Source organism: Phascolarctos cinereus, unplaced genomic scaffold, assembly GCF_003287225.1.
Source record: "Phascolarctos cinereus isolate Bilbo 61053 unplaced genomic scaffold, phaCin_HiC Scaffold_3;HRSCAF=262, whole genome shotgun sequence".
Classification (NCBI taxonomy): domain Eukaryota; kingdom Metazoa; phylum Chordata; class Mammalia; order Diprotodontia; family Phascolarctidae; genus Phascolarctos; species Phascolarctos cinereus.
The window spans coordinates 170,214,344-170,241,981 of NW_027555736.1; the positions used below are offsets into that span (position 1 = coordinate 170,214,344).

General features: G+C 49.2%; 1 protein-coding gene across 1 annotated transcript; it reads right to left on the minus strand.

Annotated features, from left to right (window-relative positions):
- Window positions 1–1,641: 1,641 nt before the first annotated feature.
- Window positions 1,642–27,342, minus strand: CARMIL3 (capping protein regulator and myosin 1 linker 3). The gene is given in 41 exon segments (XM_078151287.1): window positions 1,642–1,988; window positions 2,155–2,280; window positions 2,570–2,732; window positions 2,817–2,932; window positions 6,010–6,099; window positions 6,195–6,261; window positions 6,397–6,525; window positions 6,850–7,008; window positions 7,010–7,172; window positions 8,610–8,713; window positions 9,335–9,543; window positions 9,739–9,802; window positions 10,150–10,293; window positions 10,558–10,645; window positions 11,036–11,211; window positions 12,137–12,250; window positions 12,569–12,697; window positions 13,107–13,205; window positions 13,361–13,454; window positions 13,753–13,821; window positions 14,163–14,335; window positions 14,464–14,518; window positions 15,111–15,207; window positions 15,324–15,405; window positions 16,267–16,336; window positions 16,462–16,566; window positions 16,878–16,954; window positions 17,637–17,714; window positions 18,173–18,282; window positions 18,609–18,695; window positions 18,902–18,996; window positions 19,671–19,759; window positions 19,848–19,923; window positions 20,166–20,239; window positions 20,384–20,454; window positions 23,586–23,683; window positions 23,892–24,007; window positions 24,570–24,629; window positions 24,738–24,788; window positions 25,288–25,382; window positions 27,026–27,342. Coding segments are annotated over 41 exon segments (4,128 nt in total). The 5' UTR covers window positions 27,066–27,342; the 3' UTR covers window positions 1,642–1,962.
- Between the last annotated feature and the right edge of the window lie 296 nt (window positions 27,343–27,638).

Genomic DNA, 27,638 nt, shown 5'->3' on the forward strand with positions numbered 1-27,638 from the left:
TCCCATCACATGAATTCCAGATATGGGAAAGACTGCAGTCCTGGGAGGTCCACTGCTACCTACCCCCACAAAGAAACTAAGGAAGCATCCATGGACCATGACACTCAAGGGAACACTTCAAACTCCTGGTGAGTGCAAGCCTTTGGCACGCGGAGAAATGGAACTTAATAAGTTTGGGTTGATTGAGGGATAAAGGATACGCATCTGTCAGATAAGCCCAACAGCTTTCAAAAACAGCACAATGCCTGGCACATAGGAGTTACTTAATAAATCACATTCTTTCATTCAGGCCCCGCACACTAGACTGAGGTCCTTCCACATCATTTAGAATCAGAAGAGTAGGAGTTCAGAGCCCAAGGTTATCTGGTTAAAGGTTATCTTGTCTAATCCATCATTTAATCAAAATGGAAATTGATGCATACCCTCTTTCAGAACTTATGCCCCAAATTACTGTCTCTTCTGTGGCACAGTAGAAAAGAGCCGTAGCTTTGGAGTTATAGGATGTAGGTTCAAATCTTACCCATCGCTTATTACCTATGAGACACTGGGCAAGTCTCTTAATTTCTCTAAGCCTGTTTCCTCATCTATAAAATGGAAGAGGGGGTTGGACTATCAGGGGTCAGCAAACTATGACACTGGCCAAATCTGCCTCCCTCCCAAAAATTTATTTTAAAAATGTAAAAACCATTCCTAGCTCTGGAGCAGGACAAAAACAGGTGGCAGTCTGTATTTGGGGCCATAGTTTGCTAATCCCTGGGCTACAATACTCTGAAGAACCTGTTTAGTTTTAAAGATATGATTCTGTGATGCTAAATGGTGTGGAGCGATCCAGGATAGGTCAGCTTTCAACATGGCACCCAATGGACAACATGCAGAGCATCATTTTTACTATTATTATTTTAGGCAATTGGGGTTAAGTGACTTGCCCAGAGCCACACAGCCAGTAAGTGTTATGTGTCTGAGACCAGATTTGAACTCAGGTCCTCCTGCCTTCAGGGCCGGTGCTCTATCCACTGCGCCACCTAGTTGCCTCTCATACAGAGCATCAGAGGCCCACCTGACTGACCTATATCATCCAGGCGAATGTACAAACACATAGGGTCATGAAAACAAAATTTCCTCCTGCCCAGAACATCTCTTCCATGCATGGCCACGCCCTACACCCTTTCCCTACACACAGTTGCTACAACTGTGTGCCCAAGACCATACATTAGGCATAGCTTCTGCCCATCTATCTTCCTTTGAATATGTCAGATGCCTCATGGGTCTGGTTGTCATTGAATAGTCCCTAAATGAATTGACTTGCTCCTTTGATTCTATCCCACCTCTCCCACCCCCATTTTGGGGAAGGCATAGATGCTGCATGATTCCTGCCCCTATTGGCTGGGGTATCAGGTAATGGTGCTGATTCTTTTCCATTACCTCAAATCTTCTTGCCATCCTCTCCCTCCCCACCAGAAATTTTTCTCCTCATTTGAGAGGAGCTGTCTGATTTGCCATTTCTTTTCTCAGCAGGGAGATGGATGATTAGACCTGGGCAGCTGCAAAGCTGGGAACTGGGGTGAGTGTGTCTGTGGGGTAGGGGGATGAGACAGCAGGGTGATGGGGGCAGTGGGTGGTAGAGAGATTCAGAGGCGGGTAGTCATTTTGGTTTCTTTATTCTGTACAACTTAAGAGAGATCCCCCTGGGGGTAGAGGGACAAAGATCCACCCCCCAACCCCACCCATAAGGAGGGAGAAAAAGCTTCTCCCTCCCCCCACCACCAGAGGAAGAGAGACAGAGACAATCCCCCTTCCCACTAAGGAGATCTCTTTCCAACTCTCCCCTCCCCTCCCCTGCCCCTAAGGGGTCAGGCAGGAGGAGCCTGGGGATGCTGGGGGAAGGGGACATCTGAGTCTCTGTTAGGCACATGGCTGGGGGCAGGGAATGGGGGGTGGGAAGAAGGTTCACTGAGGGTAGTATCAGTCTGTTCCAAGTTCATTGGTTCCTACAGGAGACAAACCACAGGAAGAGTTATGTTCGGGATGGAAAGGGTAGCAAGAGGGAAGCATGGTGGGAGAAGGAGCTAGGTCAGCTGGCTGACAGACAGTGCTAGATCAGGGTAGAGGACTAGGGGCTTGTGGGGTGGTGGGGTATTCCCATGTCCCACTCACCCTCTCCCCCTGAACCTGAAGGTTCCAGGGGTCTGCTGCGATCAGGTTCCAGTTTGTCACAGGACTGTGCTCTCCTAGTCCGCTTGGGCTTCAAAGGGGCTGCTCTTCGCCCCACACTGGGAAGTCCTGAAAAAAGAATTCAAACCCCAGAGTGTATTGGGTTCATTACCTATGCTATTTAAGGCACATTTGGTCTGGTGCCTCCTGCCAGAACCCAGCTGTTTCACAAGATGGAAGTCTAGAGTTCCCATTCCTCCTCTTCTAGGTCTGGGGTACCTGGAGCAGATGGGAAGGGACCTCTAGATCCCCCAAGCTGGAGTCAGCTATCCAGCTTCTTAAGACATGCCCCAGCCCATCTTGTAAACTCTTCCCTCCCCCCTCAGTTGGCCCCATTGCCCCCAACCTCATTCTTTACCTTGGGCCTCTGGCTCCTCCTGGTCTCGATGAGAACCCAGCCTCTGCCGGGGCTTTGCGGCAGCTGGGGCCTCAGCATCCTCCCTGCCCCCTGCCTCCAGAGGAGGCCTCCGGCCCCGGGGCACGGCTACTGGCTTGGGGGGCCGAGGAGCTACAAGGAGATCCTGGAGGTGGGGGACACCAAATCATGTCAGCCCCAGTTCCTCATAAGCCCTTGTCCCTCTCCTGCCATCTCCCCCTGTTCTTACCTTGGTGCTTCGGGCCAGGATCTCCCTCTCTGAGAGTAGGACTCCCTCTTCTCCCTCCCCTTCAGCAGAGGCTGGGCTGGGGCTCTGCCTACTGTTGTTGGGGGCACTTTCCTCAGCTGGGGGGGGGGCAAACAGAAAGCCAGGAGAATCTGTCAGTTCTCTCCTCCTTAGCCATCCCTTTACTCCTGCTGCTTCCTGAAAGCCCACACTTGTTCCTTCCTATCAGACATCGCTGCTCCACACAGAGATGGTCTAAGGAATTCAGCCCCCAATTCCTTCTATTTCCTCTTGGCATCATCTTGCTACTTGCCCTGCCTCCAAAGTCCCCCAATCCTGGGTCTTACCCTGCTCAAGGGCTGTGTGGAATATGCCAACTGTGGATTCAGAGGGAAGGAAAGGGCCTGACCACATGCATAACCTTCCCACTGGAGCCACAGACTCTGGAACCTACCAGGGCCCAGCCAGGAATTCTAGAACCTACCAGGGCTCAGTCAAAAACCCCAAAAGCTAACAGGGCAGAGCTAAGCACCTCAGAATCCACCAGGAAAGAGCCAGGGACCCCAAAATCTACCAAGGAAGAGCCAGAGACCCTATAAACAACTCGGAGTCCCTCTCAAATAGCTCACATTAATTCTATGGGCCACTCACCAGGCTGCTGGTTCTAGAACCATGTATGCCAATCAATTTGGTTCATTTCCTTTTCTGTGGAATTTACAGCCTTTGCGGGAAGGGACTTCAACCACTCTCTCTCCCTCTTTCTCCCCCACCCCCAATTCCCTCAGTGGTTTTATGCTCAATGGTAGGAGTTGGTATGGAGGATGGCTGTAATTGTGGTGGTAGATGGCAGCTTAAAGACAGACAGCCTACTATTGTCCACATCCCTTTCTTTCTTCAGGCTGGGGACTGGGTTTTTTTCTAGAGAGACCTGCTGGCTTTCTGTCAGAGGGTGTCAACATGCTAAGGGTATGTTTAGTTGATGCCTGATCCTAAGAAAAGTGATTGTGGGTCAGGGAAGGAAAATAGCCTCTGGGCTTTCCAAGAAATATGTGCAAGGATTTATTCTAGACACTTAACTGGAAATACTTTCAAATGATCTGAGCCCTGGGATGGAGACTATTACTCTAGGTGAAGTGCTGGGAATACAGCCCTACCACAGACTTAGAAATACTTTGGCCTGATCTTGGTCTTGGGAGAGAAGGAAGAGTAGCAAATAACAGTAACAACAATGATGATGATGATGATGATGATGATGATGATGATGATAATGACTCACATTTTTATAGCTTCCAAAGCACTTTTCTTATAACTACTATGTGTAGATAGGTAAGGCAAGTATTGTTATCCCCATTCTACAAATGATGCAATTGAGGTTTAATAAGATGAAATTACTTTCCCAGATACAGAAATACAACATAAAACAAACCTATATCCAATGTCCACTGTGCTGGGCTCTGGGGAACACAGACAAGTTAGATTAAGAGAGTCTTTGCCTTCAAGGAATCAATCTCCAGTCTAGCAGGAGAATTCATAATCTCTAAATGTCAGAGCTAGGGCTTGAGCCCAGATCTTTTGCTGCAAAGTACAGTGTCATTAGGTCTAGTCTAGGTGATTTCTAGTTCCTAAATCTATCTATAAATCTATGATTCTCTGAGCACCTACCTCCTAGGCTTCAACCTCTCTATGTGTCACTGCTGGTGGTAGAGCACAAGGGAGGCAGTAATGGTCCAATGGGAAACTTCAGAGAAGGGTATTCTGATACAACAGATACAACTCAAACATCTGGCAGTGGTCAGTGGCTTGTCTCCATCGACACTGCCTTCAGGAAGCCTTCCCTGATCAACCTGAGTTGTTTCTGACCTTTCCCCTCAACTGGCACATAGCATTTAGTTTTGTCTCATTCTAATGTACCTATCATATACTACTGTGTATTTATTTGGGTTTGCATCTTATCACCTTACTAGATTGTAAGCTTTTTGAGGACAAGCACCATATTTTTTCCAAGCTTTGCCTCTCCCTTGCACCCTATACACAGTAGGCACTTAATAAATGTTTGCTATATTGTATTGCAGGCTCATAGACTTTGCTGCCTTGCATACAATAGGCCCTTTACTGTTTGTTGGATTGGATTGATCTCTCTTTTACTCTCTATCCCTTCAGCATATATGTACGTATGCACACATACACATACATAATCAATTTATGCTACAGGGGAAGAAAAGCTCATTTAACATACTTTCTTGGATAGGTATATTATTTTCTTAGAGTGGAATTCTGTTAAAATGAATATACTGTTGGAATTACATGCCCTAGATCAAAGGAATTGAAGGCGAAATATGTTCAATGAAGTTATGAGTTAAATAGGTTATGAAAAGAAGTGTTGTGAACCTCATAGGGGAAGGAGGGAAGATATCACACACCATTCCCTCTTCTCTGACCTTCCTACCATCCACTACCCCACCTTGACTTTTCTTCCCCAAATAGTATAGAATCATAAAACTTTGGAAATGGAAAGCTCATGAGATATCTTCTGTCTCCTCAGATGAGAAACACTATTAGTAGCAGAGCTGGGACTGGTACCAAATGTGGACTCTGCACATTTTATCTAGCCTTCTCTCAGTGATGCTGCTTCCCTTACTACACTAACTCTCAGATCTTGTGAGGCGTGTACTTCAGGTGGGAGCTTTGGGGAGAACAGGGTAGTGAAATGTTTGAGAGGGGAAAACTGAAGGGAAGACCAAAGGCTGGACTTTGGCTCTCCTTTCCCCAACTACAACTCAAAAAACATCCAATCAAGTGTTTTCTTCATAGAATGACTGATGCAAAGATAAAGCCCAAAGAAAGCATTTGCTGTATGGGATTGTTTGTTGTACTGAATGCATTATAATATGATTTCCAAGGCATTATTAGTTTAAGTTACTCACAAGGCAACATCTTTGCTCTACAAAACAAATCAATGACTTTGTTCTACAAAATCCCCTTTGTAAGAGATTTTTATACCTTTGTGCATTTGGTGTTTTGTAAATGATCTAGTCTTTTCAATATGTTTATGCCTTGTCCCTCCAACTGGACTGTAAACTCTTTAAAGACACGTCTTTTGTTCCTTTTTTATCTTTGCCCTCCACCTACTCCCCAACTCAACACCTGGCACGTAGCTCAGCCAATGTTGCTGACTGACTAAGGAAGCTGTCCATACCTATGTGCCACGTAGCCTCTGCTCGACGCATGGCACTGAAACTTGGTTTGGTGCTCTGGGCAGGTGGAGGTGGCTTCCAGGACCCAGGCCCTGTAGGGGAGAGGGGAAAGGAGGTTGTAGGGTCAGAAGAGGCTGGGTAGAGTGGGAGAGGAGAAGAAAGGTGATGGTAGTAACTCTTCTTTCACCTGCATCGTCAGAAGAGCGCCGCCTCTGCCAAGGTTGGACACTGTTTTCCAGGTCAGTGTCTGTACCCTGAAATGAGAGCTGGGAGTCGCAGTAGTAACATGAAGTGGGAGAGCTTTTGACCCCTCAGACTTTGTGGGGGAAAGGAGACAGATGCCTCCCTCCCTCCTTCCCTAGCTCCTTATACCCCTCAGATTTTCTCACCTCTTGCTTCCCATCAAAGCTCCAGCCCTTGGCTCGACCCATCCCAGGAAGCGCAATTCCATGAACCCTTGTTGGAGGCATCACTCCAGATACTGGGACTCCCTCCCCTGGCTCTGCCCCCTCCATGCCCTGGAATAAGACCCCAGCTCCATTACATACAGCTTTGGATTAGGAAGGAAGACCCTGCTGCCAACACTGATTCTGGAGTAAACAACTCCAACTTTCCCTGGAAGAGCTGTCCACCAACACTCAGAGATTCTCTCCTCACTTGCTCTTCACTCAATCCTCATCTTTTTTTTTTTTTAAAGACAGTATTCCCAGCAGATCCTTGGCTTTTACCCTTAAAGGGAGTTATTCATTTGCCCCCTACCCGCTTTTACCCCTGGACTTCTTCCATTATTAACTTCTCAAATGGGTGTATAGGGCAGGGACAGGTTGGACTTTCTATCTTACCTGTTTTCTTCGGAAGGAGGGTGCCCGGCTCCCCCCCAACCCTGGGAGGAGTCCACTTTCCTCCTCGGGACTCCAGCAGGGGGTGGAATTATCACCAAGGCTTGGGGGATCTGGGGTGGGAGGGCTCTCCTCAGTTGGGGGTGGGGGAGGAGGTGGGGGGCAGGAGGAGCCCAGGGGTGGGGGATCCTGATCCCCTCTCCCCCTTGAAGCTCCGGGGGCGACGGAAGTGAAACAGGCCTCGTCGTCTCTTCTTCTGGAGTGGGGGCAGCGGGGGCTCTGCAGGACCTGGGCCTGGGCGAACTGTCCTCAAGGTCCGGGGATAGCTGAAGAGAGGGGAGGACTGCATGTGGGTGGAGACATTTACTGACCAGACTTCCCACTATCTACACACCAGGAGACATGCCTCACAGATGCAATGTTCACATGGCACAAATTTTTTTTCTGTCTGGCCTTCTGTCTCTTTTTTGGTGAGGCAATTGGGGTTAAGTGACTTGCCCAGAGTTACACAGCTAGTGAGTGTTCTATGTCAGAGGTCAGATTTGAATTCAGGTCCTCCTGACTCCAGGGCCAGTACTCTACCCACTGTGCCACCTAGCTGCTCCTGGGCTTCTGTCTCCCTGGAACTCCTTTTTGCTGGGAAGTTCTTCCTTATATCTGTCCTAAAGGTCTCTTTAGGTAGTTTAATCTCTTGCTTCTGATCACTCAGTGGAGATGGTGTATTGAACCTTTCAGAGAACTGGAGCCTTCAGGTGACTCTTTGGCTTCTTATCTCCAAGCTGACTATTCTTTCCAGGTTTGATTTTTTCTTTCTCTCTAATCTCTCTAAGACATTCCTCTCAGCCCTCTCCAAGTTTTTCAGGCCTTGTCTTTGTTCAGCTGGCCTAGGGCTCTAATGATCTGACCAGTGCCAAAGATAATGGCCAGATGACCACTTGGCTTTTTGATCAAATATCACTGGCTTGCTCAGGAGTCCAGTGCCCTGAAAACCCTAAAGCACCACACAAATGTGTGTTGTTAGAGTTGTTATTAGGTGCCTATTGGTACACTCCATTGTCACATGCAACCTGTACTTTGGGACTTTTCTTCTTCACTCTACCTGTGTCTGGCCAGTCATTGTTTCTGTCATCTGAGTAGAGACTTTCTTTTAAGGTTGTGAGCCTTCTAGGGAATGTGAATAGGGATCCAGAGAACAAATAATGAAAGTTGAGGAAGAAGGAGAAAGGGGATGAAATATCCCAGAGATGTGGGCTCTGGAGGGAAGAATTTAGAGAAAATTATATGGAATGGGTCCCCTAAGAACCTAAGGAGGACTTTCTCAGACTCAGTTCCATAGCATTTTTTAAAAGCAATCTTCAGAACTTCTACTACCAAAGATCTTTTACTACCTATAACCTATAGGTTTTTAAAATGGCTTCATCCTCCCTGGCTCTTTCTACCTCGAATCTGTTTCCCTACTTCTTCTTGGCCCCTGCCAATGAACTTCTGAGAGCTTCTATGTAGGAGCTGCAGAGAATTTGGATATTAAATTTCTGTGTATAAAACCAGTTCTGCCTGAGACTATAATTCACAGTCAGGTTTTAGAACTTTTGGAGATCAGTCTAAAACATCCTGGTTACATATAGTATAGTTTGGGTTGTGAAATGCTACTCTTGGGGAGACCCTTGATTGGGGTGGGGGTAGGGGGCACTTCTGAGGGAGCAGGCAGAGCTGTCTATGGGAATAAGTTGGGCAGCTTAATCCCTCTCCCACGTGGGGCACACCTGGAACTTTCATCCATGACCCTCCGACTAAAGAAATCCTCCAGCCCCTCATCCAGCTGAGTGGCCGTCCCATTCTCTGGTCGGTTCCCAGGTCCTGGTGCCTGCTGGAAAAGTGACCACCATCTTAGCTTGAACAGGAGTTCCTGCCTTCCAGTCCACATGGAATTTCCTGATTTGACTCAGGTTCTTGTCCTTTCTTGGGCACCAAAGAAACCAGGAGGCTTTGTCTATACTCCTCCACCCCAACCCTGACCTGGTTTATGGGACTGAAGACCATTAGAACTAAAGAATTAAAACTAAATGTTGAGGAAGGGACTTCAGCTTCTTAATTTTACCAGTGAGGAAACTATGACCCTGGAAGATGAAATGATACCCAAGATCACACAGCAGGAAGTAGCTGAGCCAGGAGACCCCAGGTCATCCCCTGGCTCCAAATCTATTGCTCTTTCTACTGTATTAGGTTGTTTGCTGCCTTTTGCCTCAGGTGAGAGAAACTGTTTTCCACCACTAACTGCTAGGCAATAGTTTTCCATCTTTGGGTCTTTTTGGCTCATACCCATATCTGTTAGATAGAATTAGGACTTTCTGCTCTAGTTATTCATGGGCCTCAAATAGGGAGGCTGGGGGTTCTGGAATTTGGGGCTTTAAAGCCACAACACTTAGGTCTGGAGTTACTAAGTTGCTAAAGACTGTCATATTCCCCTGAAAGGTCCCCAGGGACTCACGCTGGGCCTGCCAGGCCCTGGGGGGGTGGTCCTGGGGGGCCTGGGCCGTCCTTGTGTCTGATGCCTCAGTTTGTAGCCATGGGTGGGCAGCTCTGACAGGCCCTCCCAGGAGCCACTGGGGGCGGGTTGATTGCCCCCTAGGGCTGAGAACCAGCCTGGGGGTACCCCCAGCCCCCCCATCTGGCCCTCCATGTCCTGCGGACTCCCACCTGTGGGAATAGCTGTGTTAGAAAGGCTAGGGATTGGGGAGTTGCGTTGGGTGGTTAGGGAGAAAGGAAGAAAATGGGGCACAGTAGAAGATGAGGGTGCAAAGACAAGGGGGCAGAGAAAGAGGTACTGAGAAAATGGGACATAGGGGTGGTGGGAGTGGGAAGGGAGGTAGATGAGGACTGGGAGTGACTCACTGATGAAGGCAGATACAGGCCGGATCTTGCGACAACGTTTCTGTTTTTTGATAGCCATGGTATCCTGAGGGGAAAGGCAGGGTTAGAAGACTAGGGTCCTTTAGAATCCCTGTCCAGAGCTCCCCACTCTTCACAGGAACAACAACACGGTCTCCTCATAGCTCGTCCCTTTTCCCCACTCCCTACAAAGCTGAGGAGTAGTGGGGGCAGGAGGACAGGGAAATCAAGGGGAGGAAAGTAGAAGACTGGGCTATGGGATGAGGTTAGAACTGGTGGGATGGAGTGGGGAGTAGAATCCAGAGAGGGAAGGGGAAGCTACAGAGATGACATTGAGACAAAGCTGGTGTGGCAGAAGGGGCTGGGATAGGCAAGTCCACGTTAGGAATACACAGGGTTCAGTGGGAGGCTCACGATGTTGGTCCCGAGCTCATCATCTGTGGTCTCTTCATGGTCATGGCCCCGGCCCCGGCCCCGGGCCTGGGAGGACAGTTCTTGCCCTGGGCCTCCTCCGCCTGGTTGCTCTGAAAGGGTCCTCAACTGGGCTAGGTGACGGGCCTGAGAAGGATAAGAATGGGGGGCAGAAGGCTGAGCCCCTTGTACAGGGGAAGCTCCTTAGGCCCTGTTCTTTTCTGAATGTCAATCTCAAGGAACCAGTCCACTACCCAAGATCCCTGGGGAGGAAATGTTGCCTGGGGAGGGAAAGAGGGAGGTAGTCAATGGGACATTGTAGGGGTAGGGATATGGCCAGGGCCAGGCTAGAAGGTAGGTTTGGCCTAGGTTGGCATGCCTAGGTGTCCCCCCCAGGGCACAGATCCTCACCAGACTCTTATGAGAGTGGTACAGTTCCTGCAGAATCTCATCCACTATAGAGTTGGTCAAGTAGGTGACGACCGAGAGCTTCACCTCACTGTGGACACACTTGGGAGATCAGCACAGCCACCCACTGCCCCCTCACTCTGACACCCTTGGGACCTCACTAACCCCAGATCCCAAACAGAGATAAAGGTCAAATTAGCTGGTTGCAGATGCCAAGGCAGAAACAGACCCTGGCTCCAGAAACCCAGCATTCAAATTTCTAGGCCTGTTCTATTAGAAGTTATATCCAGCTCGAGGTAGGGACATTAAAATGAGTTAGCGATTTATTATTTTTAATGGAGATTTTACTCATTCATTATTCATTGTTGACAGCAGTGCAGGGGCCCCCTCTCCCTAAGTACTTAGGTTTGATTATTTAATCTGGCCATGCTTGTCTCCCTTACTGCCAGCCCCCCGCCCCCCAATCCCTGAAGGAGCTTACTCTAGTTTATTCTGAATGTCCTGCCCTGCCTGCTCTAGCAGGGCCCCACGGATGAAGTTCCTAGGCACAGTGACCCGCTCAGCCACGCTACTTAGCATCTTGTTGTGGCCTTCAGCCACTCTCATTGCCACTGGGCACAGCTCCTGGGTCAGGCTGACCATTGACTCCAGGATTACCTGGGGCAGGGAGACAGAAGGGCCAGAGTCCACAGAGGGAAAACTGTAGCTCCGATAGGTTGCAACTTGTCTATGGTTATAGATCTAGTACAGCCAGCAGAGGTGGTCCTTAATCTCAGTACCTTTTTACTACACAACATTGCAATACTGTGTGTGTGCTAGAGAGAACACTAAGAGAGAAAGGGAGAGAGAGGGAGGGGAAGACAGAAACAGAGGGAGAGGCACAAAGAAAGAGACAGACAGACAGAGAGATGAAGAGAGGGAGGGAGGGGCACAGAGAAAGAGAGACAGAGAGAGGGAGGGAGAGGGAAAGAGAGAGAGACAGAAAGACAGAGATGGAGACTGATGGAGAAAGAGAGGGAGGAGGGAAGAAGAAGGGGGGGAAGGGAGAGAGAACGACAGAGACAGAGAGATGGAGAGGAGGAATAAAAACTGCAGAATACACTGGAAAAATACATTTGGAATCAGAGTACCTGGATTCAAATTTTGGCTCTATTATTTATTACCCAAGTGACTGTGGGCAAATCACTCTCTCTCTCCGGGTCTCAGCAATTTTTCTGTAAGATGGTGGTGGGGTGGTGGTAGGGATGGGGCTCCTAAGGTCCCTTCCAGCTCTAAATCTATGACCTATTATCCCCTGCTTTCCCTCCCCTCCAACCATATCAGAATTCAGAAGGGTGTGTGAAGCTAAAACCCAAAATGGAGGGTTTGGAGCCTGAGATTCGGGAAGATACAGTTTGGTGCTGGGGTCTCACATCTACCTTTTTTTTTTGTTGTCCTGGTAACTTCTGTTCAACGGTGGGGTACCCCGGGGTATGCGCTGGGGTTTCCTGTCCTCTGGGGAAGTATGACAGGTCTGCCCCACTCTCAAACAGGCTCAGGACTGGGTTTTTGTCCCCTTTGGTTTTGGTCCCTCAGTACTTACCTGCAGCTCCTTGTCCACAGCCTTGGACACCTCACTGGCCACTGACTCCAGTCTCTGTCGGACGGGCCCATCACTGGCTAGGACGTGGCCCAACTCATACAGGCTTGGGAATAGCTAGGGGGAGGAGACTGCAGTTAACAGGCCAAAACCTGGCTCTGTTTCAGTCAGCAGAGTTTGGGACTTGGAGGAGAACATATGGAGGCGAGTAACACTGGAGGCATTGTTGGGGTGAAGGGAAGGTCTTAGATCTAGCTCCAGATGCTTTCTTGGGGTTTGCTTTGACTGTCCATCTGTACTTTGGGCAGGGGGAAGTAAAGAGCCAGTGGGGCATGGAAGAGGCTGGGTTTGGGAGCCCGGGCTGTGGGGACGGGGTGGGTGGCATCGTCTGGGGCTTGGTGCTAGCTGGCAAAGGCCCAGGTGTGGGTTTCTCACCGCCCGGGAGTTCTTGGCATCCTTGATGAGGTCTCTGGCGTAGAGCAGTTCATCTTGTACTGGCTCCAGGGGGCATAACCGCAGTGCCCTAACCTCCTCCTGGACTCGCCCGCACAGCCGCTGTAGCATCTGGGCCGGGGCCCAGCAGGGGGAGTGTCAGGGAGGCATAGGGTAGGAAGGGGGAATTAGTGAGCCAAGGTCTCCCCTCCCCAACTCCATAGGGACCAGTAGCCCTCTGACTTCCCACTGGGGCAGATGACTCATGAGACTGGGAAGGTTCCTTTTGTCCTTTCCACTCTGTAGGGCTGTGATATAATATGATGGTGGTGGTGGTGGGGTGTCCTCCGGGTAGGCCGTTGTCATTTTTTTTAATCACTGTTCCATGAAGCTCAGGAGAGTGGGAGCCTGAAGGTCTCTGTGTATCTTAATGCATGCTCCCATTCCCCCTCTTTCCCCTCCCACATTTTAGTGTTTTCTTGTGTTTCCCCACATACTCTAGCCCCATGTCCCCTATAGGGGACCAGAGGGAAGCATTTACTTGCTCAGCACTGCTGGTGACAAGGCCCTGCTGCAGTCTGAATGCCTGCTCCTGTGGACAGGTCTGCGAGTGGTTATTCCGGACAAGGCACCATTGGATCTAGAGATGCCAGGGATAGGGGGAAGGCCAGAGGGTCAGGGCAAGGAGGCCACCCAAGCTAATGGGATCCTCTAGCCCACTCCAGCTACACCCTCTTTGACCCTGCCCTGACTTCTACCTGGCCCTGGAATCCCATCCCCCCCAGATTCTTCCACCTTCTGCCAGACATCCTCGGTGCGCTCTGGGGCATTGCGGTATGCCTGGGAGATGTCGCTCACAGGGAAGGACATGAAGCGAAGTGTGTGGTTGCTGTGGGAAGAGCCAGGAGGGAAACACTGAGGGAGGTACAGAGGGGAGGGTAGCTCATGTCCTAGAACCATAGGCCCTACTTCTCCTTCCCAATCCTGCTCCAAGCTTCTCACTCTTGTCCCTTTTTCCATCTGCTCTTCTGGGTGGAGGACCTTTCCTTTTTCCCACCTAAATGCCCTGCCTTCACCCCCACCCCAAATACCCAAGGAGTACTGAAGATCAGCAGTGGGTGAAGGATTACTGTGGGGTGGCTTGGGCATGGCCAAGGTCTGGGCATCTGGGATCAGGATATGCTCACCTCTCCAGGGCCCTTGCAATGTCCAGAAAGCCCAAGGCTGAAGTATTGTTCCGGTCCCACAAGATAGTCCTGGGGTAGGGGATAGGGGGAGGAGGAGGTGGGCAACCAAGTTTGTCATTCCTACTTTTGGGGACCTGGGTTGGGGTGGTGCCCTGCTTCTGGAAGGGTGGTAAGAGATGAGCTATAGATACTGGGGACAGACTGCAACCCTTCTGGGAGCTCCCCATTCCTGACTAATAGATTCTCTAGGGGTTGAGGAAGAAAGGATTGTCAGCTGCTCCAGGGATGAGGTCTCTTAGAATTTGGGGTCTTTGGGGTACAGGTTTATGTGCAGACAGAGCCTTGAAAAGTAGGGTAGCTAAGGCACGGGGTATCAGGGGCCTCAGGGAGGAGGGAATTCGAGCCTTCACCGGAGGGAAGAGTTGATCTGCAGGGCCTTGGACAGCATCTTGGCCCCAATGTCCTCCATGCCGTTGCCACTCAGGTCCACCTTGGCCAAACAAGTGTTGCTGCCCAGGGCATTGATGAGAATGCTGGTTCGAAGCTTCAGTCTTGAGTCGGCCACTGACAATGACTGCAGGGACTGGTGTTTTTTTGGGGGGGAGAGGAGAGAGATTTGGTATCAGACCCATCCCCCTCTCCCATCTCAATCCTCCTCAGTTCCCCCTGGCCCTGCCCACTGCACCAATAGCTTGGGCCCCTGTCACTCACACAATCCTCTTCCTGAATCAGCTGCACAAGTTTGTGAAGGATTTCTTCCAGGGTCCTGGGGGGGGGGGGCAATGAGAGGGCTCAAATGGTAAGAGGTGGAGGGAGAAAATGTAGAGGGGACATAGGAGGGAGATATCATGCCCTTTGGGGTGGGGTAGGAAGGCAGCAAATCTATAAAAATGGGGATATTACTGGGGTAGCTAGGTGGCACAGTGGATAGAGCACCGGCCCTGGATTCAGGAGGATCTGAGTTCAAATCCAGCCTCAGACGCATAACACTCACTAGCTGTGTGACTCCAGGCAAGTCACTTAACCCCATTGCCTAGCCAAAAAAAAACAAAAACAAAAACAAAAATGAAAATGGGGATACTACTTTCCCTATTCATGTCACAAGGTTGTTGAGAGGAATAAATGATTGTGTGTGTGTGAGCACTTGGTAAACTACAAAGCACCATACAATTATATGGCATTATTCTTGTTACATGGAGGCTAGAGAGGAGAAAAAGAAGAAAAAGTGAAAAGAAGCTACAGTCTGAGATAAACCTGGGTGGCCTAACAGGAAGAGGGTAGATCTTTAGGGGGGTACCTAGGCCTCGTGGGCACACAGGGGTTGTTGGAGACAAGAAGGGAGGGGAGGAGTTACTCACTTGGCCTTGACATTGAAGTTCTTGCCCAAGAATAGGTGCTTCAGGGATTTGTTTTTGCCAAGTGCCGGCACTAATGTTAGGAGATCAGAGTCGAACCCTGGGCCAGAGTCACAAGGAGATGATTGGGTCTCTACAGCAATCCTCCCCTGCTCCGATTTCTCTGCCTGAATTGTGCCCCTTCCTTGGCCTGGGCTGGCCCCTGCCCTTTCTCACCATTGTCTGACAAGTCCAAACTCCCCACAGCACTGACAGCCCCGAGTTGCTCCTGGAGGACCTGGGCTCCTGCTGATCGAAGCTGCAGAGGAACAGGGGACAGTGTGTCCTGGGACCTTGCCTTTCCAGGACAGGGTCCAGCCCACGCCAACCCTGGACAATGAAGCACTAGCTTCACCTAGTACAAGATTTAAGTCACTAAGAACTGCCTGAGGTGTGGACCTCCAGCACCAGGGAAAAGAAAGGCCTAAAAGAACTCATACTCTCCCTTGCCCATTCCCCCGAGGCCTTTCTCCTTCCTTTTCTAGGCTTTGAAGGTAACACTGGCCTTAGATCCCATAGCTGAGTACCCCAAACCATGGCCACTTCTGCCCCCTGGTGGGGAACCCTGATACTTTGAGACCTCTAACTTAAAGAGAGATAAGGGAAAAGTAAATGGTGTAGCAGAAAAAGACCAACAGGTAATAGGTATGGGTAGGGGCACGGGCACGTAGAAGGCAGTGGTGAATACGGGACTAACGAGGCGGACCTCGGCAGACAATTGGACATTGGGGGAATTGGAGCTGCTCATGGCTCCTGGCTCATTGCAGACACTTGCTGATTGACTGATGTAGAATGAGATAGGAGGAGGGGGATGGAAGTCTCCTGGATCTCAACACAGGATCAGATATTTAGAGCTGCAAGGGAACTTAAAATTCAGCTAGTCCAACTTCTTTTTTTTTAAACAGATGAGGAAACTAAGGCACAGAGGGGTCTGGTGATTTGTCTGATGTCACAAAGTGAGTAAGTAATGGAGCCTGTATTCAAATCTAGTTCTTCTGGCTTTAAATCTTATATCCATTCTACTAACCACTGAGAACTGGGGCACAACAGAACTGGGATAGATGGGGTTTCTAGGTCAGAAGAAAGGAGTGGGCCAGAGTCGGCATTTAGTGTCTCTCACCTCACAACTGCTCAGGTCAAGATGAAGATCACTGAGGTGGCTGTTGAGAGAGAGGCCCTGGAGGAGTGCCCTGTGAGCAAGGGAATGACCATCAGGGAGGTGGGTGGTGGGGCTCCAGCTTCCAGCTACCGTATCTTCCTTGGTTCAAATTCTCCTCTGTCCCACACCCAGCTCCCCATGCCAATGGCCCCTAACCTGAGGGCCTCCAGGGGCAGACGTGTAGCTGACAGGTTGACGTGGCTCAGGGTATAAGCACTGCTGAAAAACTGCTTGAAGGCTGGTGGAGCCTCTCGGCCTTTCCTGCTGGGGAAGGGAGGGAACAGGCATTTATTAAGCACCTACTATATGCCATGTACTACTCTAAGCTCTACATCATTTTGTTTGATTCTCACAATAACACTGAGGTTATGCTACTCTTAGCTTCATTATGTAGCTGAGGAAACTGAGGCAGGCAGAGGGGATGGCAGGAAGACAGACTTAGGATCAAAGAGGCATGGATTGGTGTGTAATGTGGGGCACCCCCACCTGCATTCTTGCTAGCTTACTTCCCCAACAACCATTTCCCTCTAATAGATCCCCGTAACTTCACCCTGCCTTGTTCCCTAGGACACCTGTGGGAGCAGCTGTTTCGAGCCACGTTGAGGTAGGTTAAGTGAGAGCAGCAGCCGTGGAGAAGAGCACCCAGCAGCTATGAGAGAGAGAGAGTAAGCCAGGAGAGGGGCACAGTACAGAATGGTCCCTGGTTTTGCTCTTCATTTCCCCAATACACCCTCACCTCTTCTCCCTCAAATCATCATGTTTCCTTGACCTCTCAGTTTAGTTTGGGAGAGCTTGTACACATTGGAATGAACCTAGCTTTAAACTATTCATTTCACCCACCCCAAACCCCATGAATCTACCGGCCCACATGCTGCAGGTCCCACCTCTAACAGAAGATGACAGATTTAGACATGGCAGGGACCTTCAAGGTCATCTAGTCCAAGTCCCTCATTTTACAGATACAAAAATTGAGAGCCAGTGAGGTTAAAATGACTTGCCTGAAGTCACATGGGTAGCAAGTAGCAGAGCTGGGATTAGGCCATCCATATAATAATAAAGATGGATATAATAATTTCCACTGTACTTATTACCTTTGCCTCATCCCTCCAACTGGGCCCTTATAAATGCCAACCTTCCCCCCGCAATTCACTATACCTTGTCTCCATTCTCCTCGAACTCCCTCATTCCAGAAGTAGGAAGTCTGAGGGGAACATGTCCCAGCCCTGGTTCCCTCATCTCTCCTCCGCTATGTCCCTTTCCCTGATCCCATCTTTAGGCCTAATTCCCTCCCCCTTTCTTTTCCCTATTCTTTCTTGGGTTGTCCTTCTCACCAAGTCAATGGCGCAGTCAGTCCCAGAGAGATCCACATGGACCAGGGCATTAGGCTGAGCCAGGAAACTGTAGAGGACCTGAGACAAGAGCAAAGGAGGAAAGGTGGCAGGAAGAGGTGCTGGAGTGGGAAATATGGGGTCCCCTTTTCCCAGGGACCACAGTACAGAGGAAGCTCAGTCTTTGCAATCTGACTGACTTTGGTCAGGGGCTGATCTCTAGGTGGGCAGGGAAGACACTTTAGGTTCTTTCCAGAGGGTTCTGGGTATGGTGGAAAGAGCCCTAGTCTTAGAGTCAGAAGAACTGGGTTAAAGTTCTAGCTCTGACACTTACTAGCTAGGTGACTTTGAGCAAGCCAATTACCTGGCTGGGCCTCAGTGTCCTCATCTGTAAAATGCGTATGACTACTTGTACTACCTACCTGATAGAACTGTAGTGAAGAAGGAACTTTTGTAAACTTAAAAAGGGCTGCATCAATGTGAGTGATTATTATTAAAATAGGGAAGGATTTGGGGAATATGGCTGGACCTTAACTCACATTGGCTTCATCAGTAGCGAGCAGCCCTGGGTTCTTGCTCAGGTCCAGATGGCGTAGGGAACTGGCAAAGGCTGGGTTGGCACCGAAGGTCTGACCCAGCGCTAGGAGCCCTGGCCACGTTGGACAGTAGGCTGGGTCACCACCCACAATAGGCACAGTTATCCCCTTTCCCTCCCCCATCCCCTTTCCCCTTTCTCTTTATCCTTCTCAAATGGGTACTCTCCTCATGCCATCTCTCTGGCCCTGGCATGGCAATGTGGCCATGTTTTCTTAACCTTTTAGGAGGGAACAGGAATTTAGGGCTCCAAGAAGCAGGGTTTTTTTTTTGGGTGGGTGGGTTAGTCTCAAAAAGGTCTTGGTAGTTCTGGGAACTCAGCACTGTGAGGACCACCCCCTGACCCCCAGTCAGCCCTGTGCCGTTCTAAGACCTCTGTACCTCGAGGGGAGATGGCAGTCTTGGACAGGCACAATTTGGTGAGGCCTGTAGGGAAGCAGAGGAGCTGCTGGCTTAGACTGAGAAGACCTAAGAGGGGACAAAGGACCTGTCTGAGTGATGGAGAGATAAAACAGGGTGGAGGGTGGGTCTGGGTTTGGATTCAGGGCTAGGGTCAAGGATATGGTTGTTGGCACTGGGATCAGGGCCCAAGCTGGAGTCAGAATTGGGATCTGGGGCCAGGACTGGGGCCTGATTTCATGATTTCAAAGGGAATCCAGCTTGGGAACTTTCACCTTTGTCCTCGATGGGATTGTGGGATAGAGTCAGGGCATGTAACACACAGCTTCCATTCTCCCCAAACACCCCAGCCAGTTTCTGGGCAAAGTCCCTTCAGGGAAAAAAGAGGAAAGGTTTTGTCTCTTGCTGGGATTACTCACAGCCCTCCCCACCCCCTCCCCCATCTCCATGCCCTGTAATCTCTTTGGTCCTGACTCCTAACCTTCCTGGTGACCTTGCTGTCTCTGGGTACAGGTTCAATCACTGATCTTGCCTCATGTGGATGATGGATTCCCAGGAGGGACCTGTCTTAGAGAAGCTAGGTGTCTGGGAAGGAGCCGGGAGGCCTAACTTGGGTAGAATCCCCTTTACGGCTGTAGTTCAAACTTCATATACCAATGTAAAACCCAACCAGAAATTTTTAAGGCTGGGATAGAGCAATTAAAAATTGGGCATAAAGGAGCTATGCTGGGACACAGCCACTCAATCTGGCATTAATTACATGCAAATCATATGCAAGTGAGTAGCCTGCTGCCAAAGTGTAAGAGGAATAGCATTGGATTGGGAATCAGAAGATCTGAGGTCCACTGGCTAGCTGTGTGACCACAGGTAAGGCATTTAACCTCCCTTGGGGCTTAGTTTCCTCATTTGTAAAATAGTGGGGTGGGGTGCTTCAGCAGATGAACTCTAAAGTCCCTTCCAGCTCTAACATTCTGTAGTTCTTTAAGCAGAGCTCTGGGAGTGTTCTGGCTTGGAAGAAGCTACTCCCAGCCTCCAGAGACTCACGTCTTGAGGCCAGCATTGTCCAGCACCAGTTCTTCTAGGCTCCCCGACTTGCTCAGGGTGTGTAGCACCTGTTCCAGAACCTCTGAGCCCTGAAAGAGGGGGGCACTGAGGTAAAGGCCTGGAAGCAACACTCTTTCTCCCTTCCTGTCCCACATGCTGGCCCATCCTGGTGCCTACCAGGCGTAGATCCTTGCAGTGGAGTTTGGTAAACCACTGGTTGTAAGCTAGGGCTGCCACCATCAATGCCAGGTCCCTAGAAGGGAGATGGATAGATAGGCTGGAGAAAGTAGCAGGGGAAGGAATGCAGGAAATGCAAGAAGCCTGAATGGGATGGCAGGCAGTATGTAGAAATGTTGGAGTCAAGGTGGAATCAGGTTTTGAGTTTCTAGAAAAGGGATACAATGGGAGAAGTAGCAAAGCTCAAGGAAGAAAGTGGGGTGTGGATGTAGAGATGGGGGCTGGCCATTCTCGCCCCCTGCTGCCCCACCTGCTTACCGGCTCTCCAAGTGGCTGAAGTCCAAAAGATTGAACTCACGGTTGTCCTCTGCATGATAGATTGTGTCCACATCCTAAAGGAGATGAACCCCAATTCTCTCTTGACCCCTATCTCAGCCTCCCTGGTTTCCTTCCCCTTCCCTCCTTCTCTACTCCTCAATCCCATAAATACACCAACCTTCCTTCTTACATCTGGAAACCAGCGACACCCAACTTACCCATTGCACCTCCTCCCGGCAGTGCAGCCCATTGTAGTCACACAGAGCAGCATAAGTCTCAGAGAAGCCACCTTCATGGAGTGGGGAGATTTGTTGGTTCCAGGGGAGAAGTGAGTGCAAGGGGTCAGGGTTGAGGATGCAAGCAGTGTGATGTAATAGAAAGAGTGATGAATTTGAAATACCCAGGTTTGAAAACAGACAACTGGTCTCAAAGCTAGAAAGACCCAGGTGCTGGTCCTGCCTCTGACATATACTGGCTGTGTGAGCTCTAGGTAACTCGGATAGACTCTAAATTCCAGGAAAAATGCAGACCTATGCAGAGAGAGGAAGTTCCTCACCCAGAGCTGTCATGACCTTGATGAAGGAATACGCTGAGTCCCTATCCTATGCCTACTGTCTTGGTGGGAAATTGACTAACCTATTCTACATGTCAGGGTCTCAGTTCTCTCATCTCTAAAATGAGGTGGATGGATTAGGTAACTTTTAAGGTCCCTTTCAGCTCTAAAATCCTACAAAAGGTCAGGACTTTTGTGTCTTCGTCTCATATCTCCAACTAGTGACCTTGGGCAATTTACTTAATCTTGACAAGCCTCAGTTTGTCACTAATATAATATTTATATTATATTAAATATTATTATTAAATATTAAAATATATACTACTTGCATACCTGACAGGATTATTGATAACAATAATAGTTGATACTGACGGCTTGCCAAGCACTCTACCTATATCATGTTATGCTGTCCTCACAGCAACTAGTTTGCTTTTGTATAAGTCTATGATTTCATTGATGTAGTCAGTTCCTGACAGTGATAATTATTCTGCAGCTGCAGTAGGTGCCTCCATTTCTTTTTCCTCTCACTCTCTTCTTAATTCCTTGTTGTCTGGCTTCTGACCTCATCACTCAATCAAAACAGCCCTCTCCAAAGTTACCAATGATCTCCTGATTGCCAAAGATTGCATCTTGGGCCATCACCATGACTTATGTCTTGCCACTGGACTCTGATGATTCTGGAGGAGAAAGCGAGGCTGATGACTTTTCGAAGCTCTGCCTCACTTAAATCCAATTCACTCACAAATCAAAACATCACCCTAGTGATGTCTGTGGTCCTCTTCGAGAATGAAGGGCGGACAACAATAACAGTTGCCAAACCAGTGGCCTTTTCTCAACCCTCATTCTTCCTGATCTTTCTGTATTTGACACTGGTGACCACCCTCTTCTCCTTAATACTCTTCTCTCTAGGTTTCTGGACACTACTTTCTCCTGGTTCTCCTCCTACCTTTCTGACACTCCTCTTCAGTCTCCTTTGCTGGCTCATGACCACTGACTGCGGGTGTCCCACAACTCTGTACTGAGCCTTCTCTCCTTCCTCTGTACTGTTTTGTTTGGTGATCTCATTAGCTCCTCTATCCTGATGATTCTCAAATCTACCTATCCAGCCGTAACCTCTCTGTTGACCTGTAATCTCGAATTTCCATCTGCCTATTAAAAATCTCAAACTGTATGTCCAGCAGACATCTTAAACTGAATGTGTCCAAGGCTGGACTCATTATCTGTACCCTTAAGCCCTCCCCTCTTCCAAACTTCCCTTGTTACTACTGAAGGCATCTTCTCAGTCCCCAGTGGATGTCATCCTCCACTCTTCACTACCTCTCACCCTGCCTCCCCCATATTCAATCTGTTGTCATAGCCTGCAAATTCACCTTTGCAACAACTCTCAGATACACCCCATTCTTTCTTCTGATACTGCTACCACCCTGTTACAAGCTCTCATCACCTTACATTTTGTATATTGCAATAGCCTACTGATTAGTATACATGCCACATGTCTCTCCCCTCTTCTGTCTATCCTTCATTCAGCTGTCAAAGTGATTTTCCTAAAGAGCAGGTCTGCATGTCACATCAACCCCCCCCCAACTCAGTAAACTCCAGTGGCCCCCCTTTCACTTCTAGGATCAAATACATAATCCTATTAGGCATTCATACCCTCTCTCCCCCTTCTTAAACCTTATACCCCACTATGCACTCTTCAATCTAGTGACAATGGCCTCCTTGACATTCCTTAAGAAAGAAAGCTCATCTCCTTAATCCAGTCATTTTCACAAGCTGTCCCCCATGCCTGGAACGTTCTCCCTCCTCATCTCCACCTCCTGGCTTCCCTGGTTTCTTTCAAGTTCCAGTTAAAATCCTACTTTCTACAAGAAACCTTTCCTAAACCCTCTTAATTCTAGTGTCTTCCTTGTTAATTATTTTCTATTTATCCTGCATATAACTTTTTATTTTGTTATTTTATTTTATTTTGTTATTTATTTATTTTTATTTATATTTCTTTCTTGTTTCCTCCATTAGATTGTGAACTCCTCAAGGCCATGGGCTGTCTTTTGCCTTTCTTTGTATCCCCAATGCTTAGTACAGTGTTTGGTGCTTATAATAAATGCTTATTAACTGAATGACATATAGTCTTCGTGCTTATAATAAATGCTTATTAACTGAATGACATAGAGTCTTAGAGTCATCTGGAAAACTGAGAGACCAAGTGACTTATCCATGATTATATATGCAGTATATCTCAGAAGCAAGACTTCAACCTAGGTCTTCTTGAAGCTAAGGATGACTCTATGTACTTTGACACAATGCCTTGCATGAAGTAGGTACTAAAGTTATGATTCTAATATTTTAGATGAAGAAATTGAAGCTCACATAGGGTAGGTGATTTGCCTGGCATCTTACAGCTAATACATGTCAAAGTCAGGAATCCTACCCAGGTCTCTCCTCACCCTAAGTCCAACATTCTTTTCCATTACATAAATAGAATGTCAGCTCCTTGAGGACAAGTATTATTTGATTTTTTTGTTTTTTTATCCCCAGCACTTAGCACAGTGTAGGCATTTAACAAATGCTTGTTAACTGAGTTCTATAAAAAGCTGCTTGTTGTAAGAAAATTATTTTGTAAAATATTCCATAATAATGAGCTATAATTATATATTGCTGACCCCTCAAGGGTAGTAATCACATCTCTTCCTTTTTGTGTCCTTCACAGTGTTTTGCATGTAGCTGATTGCAACAGTCATGCTGATGGGCTATCATAGCTGCTTCCAGAGACAAGCTGGGATGGATAAGATCAGGGACAAAGCTGGGTTTAGGGTAAGTGTCTCCTTGGATAGGGGTGGGGTGGGGGGGAGAGTATGTCTTATTCTCACCACAGACACTGTGGGTGGTAGATGTGGAGGTCTCAGAGTTGGGGGATGTGTCCCGGGGCCCCTCAGGGGTCTCAGGGTTTCCACGCCGGATCAGGCACCTAGAGAAATAATGTGTCCAGCCCAGAATGAGGTTGAGTGAGCTTTCTTTAGTTCCTTCCAAACCCCAGCTCCAGAACCTCTGCCAGATGACAGGTAGATGCAGTGCCCTGAGAAGGAAGACGTCTCCCATCTCCCCCCTCTGCCCGTGATCCAAATTCCTCAGCTTTGTCCTGAGCGCATGGGGCCCTTCTTGAAGCTGTGACTCACCCAGGGCCTGGGCAGACCTTGGCTAGTGCTCTGCTCACATGTCTGGTCACTTGCTCAACACTCTCTGCTGATGGCAATCGCATGCTCACAGTACCACGTTCGGTCTCCACCAGGATCTAGGGAGAGAGACACGGTGGCAGGCCCTCTAATAAAACTCCAACCTCAGTCACCCCACTTTTCACCTCAATTCCTCCAAGATCAAACACAAACTCCATAGTTTGGTTTTTAAAACCCTTCACCACCTGGCCAATGCCAGGCTAGTCCTTTTATACCTTACTCTCCTCTACAAACTACACAAACCCAACATTTCATCTGATTCCTTTTCACTGTCTGGCCTCCCCAAGTGTAATGTTCTCCCTCTTCCCTGGCTTCCTTCAAGACTCAGGTCAAATTCCACTTTCTGTAAGATGACTCTCCCAGTCTCTCTCACTGATAGCACCTTCCCTCTGAGATTACATACATTTTGTATGCACATGGTGGTTTGTATGCTGTTTCCCCCTCCATTAGACTGTGGGCTTCTCAAGGACAGGAACTATGTTTTTGCCTTTTGTTGTATTCCCAGTGCTTAGCACAGTGCCTGGCACATAGTAGGTTCTTAATAAATGCTTATTGCCTTGCTGAATATTGAGGGTAAGCAACAAGCCCTTATATTTTCACAGCTTAGTTTTCTGCTCTTACCTGGTTCTGGTTGAGAGTACTGAAGGTTCGGATCTCTAGGACATTGAAAGAGCTCTCCACCTGGGGCAAGAGGATGGATGAAGTTTAGTTCAGGTGAAAGAGTATGGGCTGGTCTAGAAGGAGAGCTCTGGGGGTCTGACCCTACTCTCTCCAGCTCTTTGAACTCACCTTAGCTGGGATTTTTAGAGGGAACAGATGGAGGCGCCAGGCAGTGAGAGCCTAGAGTGGAGAGAAGAGAGAGTTAGCTTGCTGAAGGATGCTACCTTTACAATCCTTACTAAGTCTTAGTCTCCATCACTCCCCATGAACTCCCTTCATTTCCATCATTATTATCCTTTATTCCTATTATTTTAATTAGTTTTTTAAAAAAAATTTGCCCGTAGAATTCAGACAGAAATACTCCCGGGCAAGTTGCTATTATTTCTGTTACTATTATTTCATATTTAATGTCCTGTGAAATATTGCACAAATAGATGAAATAACTGCCTTTAGTTGCTGAATAAAAGTATTGGGATACAGGTTAATCTTCTGTAGACTTATAGAAAGCATCCTCAGGACAACTCCAGTAGCAGAGAGATTCTTGTTATTATTAAATGTTATTATTAAATTATTAAATTAAAAATTATTAAATTAAAGTTTAGTCTTCCTGCTCTCAGTCCTGTCCGTGTTCCTTTCTCACCCACCCTGGCCCCTCTTCTGCCAGCCTTTGCCCCCTCACCAACACTCGGTCTTCATACTTCTTGGGCTTGGTCTCCAGTTTCACCTGATGCTGTTGGTGCACAGCCCCTCGGCTCAGGCATCGACGGATGCTTTCTGTGGTAGTGGCGGTGGTAGTGGGAAACATGGTGTGAGTGCTGTTCAGAGTAGTATACCCCTTACCCTTACCAAAGCTCCCTCCCCTGGGCTCTCAGAAAAGAGAGAAACAAAGCAAAGACAGGAGCAGGTAAGAGGCAAAGATATAATGAGGGAATGAGACAGGAAACCCAAGAAACAAAGAGGGGCAAAGACACCACCCCTTCCCTGGGCTAAGTCTTTGGTATTATCCAGATGGGTCTATAAACTTGGGTAACTGGATGTCCCAGAGATATTGTGTGTGTGTGTGTGTGTGTGTGTGTGTGTGTGTGTGTGAGAGAGAGAGAGAGAGAGAGAGAGAGAGAGAGAGAGAGATTGTAAGACTATGTCACTGTGTGTGGGTGTGTGTGTCTGTGCACTTCTGAGGGTGTGAAGCTTTTTTTCAACCTGTGTTAAACAGTATTCACTGCATACAACAATGAGTCAATGTTACTCCGTGTATATGAGGGCGTAGTGTGTCCCTAGGATTGGTTTGGTATGAGGATATAGCCATTGCTTCACATTTGTGTTAACACCAGTGCATGTTAACTGAAGGTGTCAGTGTGACTACTTGACAGTGGGTGGTGGGTATGAGTATGTGCTAGGGAAATATTATGGAAAGATAAAAACCAGGAAATCAGTTTGAGTTATTCCATATAGGAAGACATGGAGTAAGGTAGTGCCCGTGTGAGTGTGCATTCAAGTCCCATGCCTTTCAGTTCTCAAAAATATACAGTGTATGTGTGGGTGGGAGTGTGTGGTTACAGTGTGTCTATATGCCTTCCTGTTTCGGTTATTCTTCAATATTTTGCCAATAGTTATATGTGACCCTGGTTGTGTCCCATCCTTGGGCCAGTGATCCAGAGGACTGAAGGATGGGTTTGAAGATTACTCTTCACTTTGAGTGCTATCTAGGAACGCATATTAACAAGGAACGGGGGAAGGGCAGGGGAACAGGAAATTGGTGGTGGGCACTGGGGGCGTCGAGGAAGTAGAATTTAACTCCAGAACAGCGTCTCTTCTCTGCTTTCCCTTCTACGACCCACTCCGCCCCGGCACTGCCCCCACCCATCCGGTCCCAGGGGCTCTAGAGGAGTCCGGGGTGGGGCAGGGTAGGATATAGAAGCAGACGCAACACTCAGGACCAGGGGCAGCTCCCTATGTCTGCCTGGGCGGACCAGGCCCGGGGCAGCTGAGAAGGGGGAATCTTAAAGCTAGAAAACCCCGGGGATGGACTAAGGGACCGGTCAACGACCAGAAGCTCCGGATGGGCCCAATGGGGAACGCAAGGAACTGCACCTGTCACGAAGGGGCGGGGCGGGGCTGGGCGGCCCGGGGACAGGGAGGTACAGAGTGGGGTGAAACACCGGTCGGTCGGAGGGGTGCAGGGAAGGGTGGGGGGAGCCAGGATGAGCTGGAGACAGCAATGCACTAGGGTTGCAATGCATGGAGGAGCGCGATGCATGAAGCAGCGGGTTGCACCAGAACTGGGATGCATTGAAGAGAGGGATGCACGCGGGAGGAGGATGCACCCGGGGCTGGGATGTACTGGGGAGAGAAATGCACCGGAACGGGGATGCTCCAGGACGGGGCTTTTCCTGAGCCCGCAGCGCCCGCCCTCGTACCTTGCAGCTCGCGGGTGAGCTCCGCGCTGGGCTTGGCCATGGCGGCTGCTGCTGCTGCAGAGGAGCCGCCGCTGCCGCCGCCGCTGCCGCCGCCGCCGCCGCCGCCGCCGCTGCCCGGGAGCCGCGGCACATGCTAGACTCGGCTCCGGCAGGGCCCCGGCAGCTAGCGCTGCAGCAGCCGCTGAGCCTCGCTCACAGTCAGGGGCGGCTGCGCGAGCAGAACAGTCCTCCTCTCTCCTCCCCCTTCCCCCGATGCCGGGTCTCCCTCCCAGCCCCACGAGGAGCGGGATAGAGCATGCGCACAGGGTCTTCTCCGAGCTAGCTGTTCCGAGTGCTGGCGCGTGCCTAGCTTCCGCGGGGCTCTTTAATACATTGCCCAGAACTCGCAGTGCTTGGGGTCGGCTGCTGACCTCCGACCTTGCACCGCCTACCGTCTGCTGCTAGCCTCCAGTCCCAACCCCCCTCTTCTGGGCTGCATGCTCAACACTTTTCTTTCTTTTGTTCTCCGGGCCTGGACTGTCTCTATTTCTTCTCAGGTCATTCTCCTTCCTGTGCCCCTCCCCCCAGACTGACGCCACGGGTGGGCCACCCTTCCATCTCACCCCACAGTCAC